General features: G+C 48.6%; 1 protein-coding gene across 1 annotated transcript; it reads right to left on the bottom strand.

Moving 5' to 3' along the window:
• Positions 1 to 919: 919 nt before the first annotated feature.
• Positions 920 to 1846, bottom strand: LOC116781535 (olfactory receptor 14J1-like). Its single transcript, XM_032677198.1, has one exon. The coding sequence runs from the start codon at positions 1835 to 1837 to the stop codon at positions 920 to 922; it is 918 nt and encodes a 305-aa protein (XP_032533089.1). The 5' UTR covers positions 1838 to 1846.
• Between the last annotated feature and the right edge of the window lie 335 nt (positions 1847 to 2181).

Here is a 2181-nt window from a genome sequence, read left to right on the forward strand (position 1 = left end):
TGGCTGATTTCTGTAAATTGCACACGGTAATTTTCTATGACATATTTTGTTGCAAAAACTATTAGTTCTTGTACATGTCTACACCCCAACATCAAACCACTCAGGTCTTACACATGGGTGCAGAAGGAGAGCGTGGAAATCGAAAGAGAGCAGCTCAGAAAAGTCATTCTCCCTGGCAGTGCTGCTGTGCTGGAACTCCTTTTCTCTCTGCAACTGTATAGATGGAATGTTCTGGTGCCATTTACAGATGGAATGAAGGCTATGGACTCCTGACTTGGTGGACAGAAATCACTTTATTATCCATCACTCAGGGTTTTTCTATGATTCACATTTACCTGGGAGTGGTTAAGCAAATCAAGACAGAGCACAGCTGCAAGTCACACATTCATCACTCACTCAGGCCGGCCTGTTAACACAGCACACACACAGACCTTGGAGTTTCAAGGAACTCCTTTACACACCCTCATATGGTAAGAATGCAAACAGAATAGCTGAGCTCGTTTCTGGGCAGTAAATCACAGCCTAGAGAAAACAACACAAGGTCATCTTAGACTTTTCTCAGACCTTTCACTTCTTGATTCTCATGCTGGCTGCCACGTCTGCACACAGGGACAGTCCCTGCTACTTCAAAGGTCCCCGATGAAGGATTTCAACCAAAAATTTTCTGCAAGAGAATTAGGTTTTTGAAATGCATAAATTACAATTCCTCATCTAGGCAGTATCAGAATCAAATTCAATAGGAGACAATGAATTAGAAAGGGTATAAAGAATAATATTTTTTTTGTGGAAAACAATATTGCAAGAAAATGAGAACAACTCCCACAAATTATTGCCATAAGAAACCTAAGAAGGAAGGCTGGGCCATCCATTCTGAATGCTATGGAGCAGAAAACAGTAACATTTTTGCTTCTCAAAAACATCAAGTCATCATTTTCCTCAGAGCGTCCCTGAGCTCCTGGTTCCTCAGGCTGTAGATGAGGGGGTTCAGTGCTGGAGGAACCACCGAGTACAGAACTGACACCCCCAGGTCCAGGGATGGGGAGGAGATTGAGGGGGGCTTCAGGTAGGTAAATGTGCCAGTGCTGAGGAACAGGGAGACCACGGCCAGGTGAGGGAGGCAGGTGGAAAAGGCTTTGTGCCGTCCCTGCTGAGAGGGGATCCTCAGCACAGCCCTGAAGATCTGCACATAGGAGAAAACAATGAAAATGAAACAACCAAATCCTAAAGAGACAGTAAACAAGAGAAGCCCAATTTCCCTGAGGTAGCCTGAGTGTGAGCAGGAGAGCTTGAGGATGTGTGGGATTTCACAGAAGAACTGGCCCAGGGCATTGCCCTGGCACAGGGGCAGGGAAAATGTATTGGCTGTGTGCAGCAGAGCAATGAGAAACCCAGTGGCCCAGGCAGCTGCTGCCATGTGGGCACAAGCTCTGCTGCCCAGGAGGGTCCCGTAGTGCAGGGGTTTGCAGATGGCAACGTAGCGGTCGTAGCACATGATGGTGAGGAGGGAAAACTCTGCTGACATGAAGGCGGCAAAGAAAAAGAGCTGTGCAGCACATCCCATGTAGGAGATGGTTGTGGTGTCCCAGAGGGAATTGTGCATGGCTTTGGGGACAGTGGTGCAGATGCAGCCCAGGTCTGTGAGGGAGAGGTTGAGCAGGAAGAAGCCCATGGGGGTGTGCAGGTGGTGGTCACAGGCTACGGCGCTGAGGATGAGGCCGTTGGCCAGGAGGGCAGCCAGGGAGATGGCCAGGAAGAGCCAGAAGTGCAGGAGCTGCAGCTCCCGCCTGTCTGCCAATGCCAGGAGGAGGAACTGGGTGAGGGAGCTGCTGTTGGACATTTGCTGTTCGTTAGCACAGGGTCTGTTCAGAAAAGGAAAAGTCAGGGAACAATTAGGAGATACCCCTCTCAGCAAAGATACTCCATCTTTCATAGTAATCCCCCCAAACCATTGTATTTCCCTTTTGCTGGCTCAGAGTGGTGTTAACAGCACGAATTCTGCCCATTTGCTGCCAAGGGCTCAGCTTTGCTCTGCTGCAGTGGCAACATGGAGCTGGTTTGTGACAACTCCGATGATCACAAGGGATGTCAGATGTAACCCACCTTTAACAGAAAAGCTCCATGTCTGACCCCCCTACTCACAAGAGTGTGGTCTGCAGAACAGAGGTTTCTATTGTCTTTAGA

Source organism: Chiroxiphia lanceolata, assembly GCF_009829145.1.
Source record: "Chiroxiphia lanceolata isolate bChiLan1 chromosome W unlocalized genomic scaffold, bChiLan1.pri scaffold_51_arrow_ctg1, whole genome shotgun sequence".
NCBI lineage: Eukaryota > Metazoa > Chordata > Aves > Passeriformes > Pipridae > Chiroxiphia > Chiroxiphia lanceolata.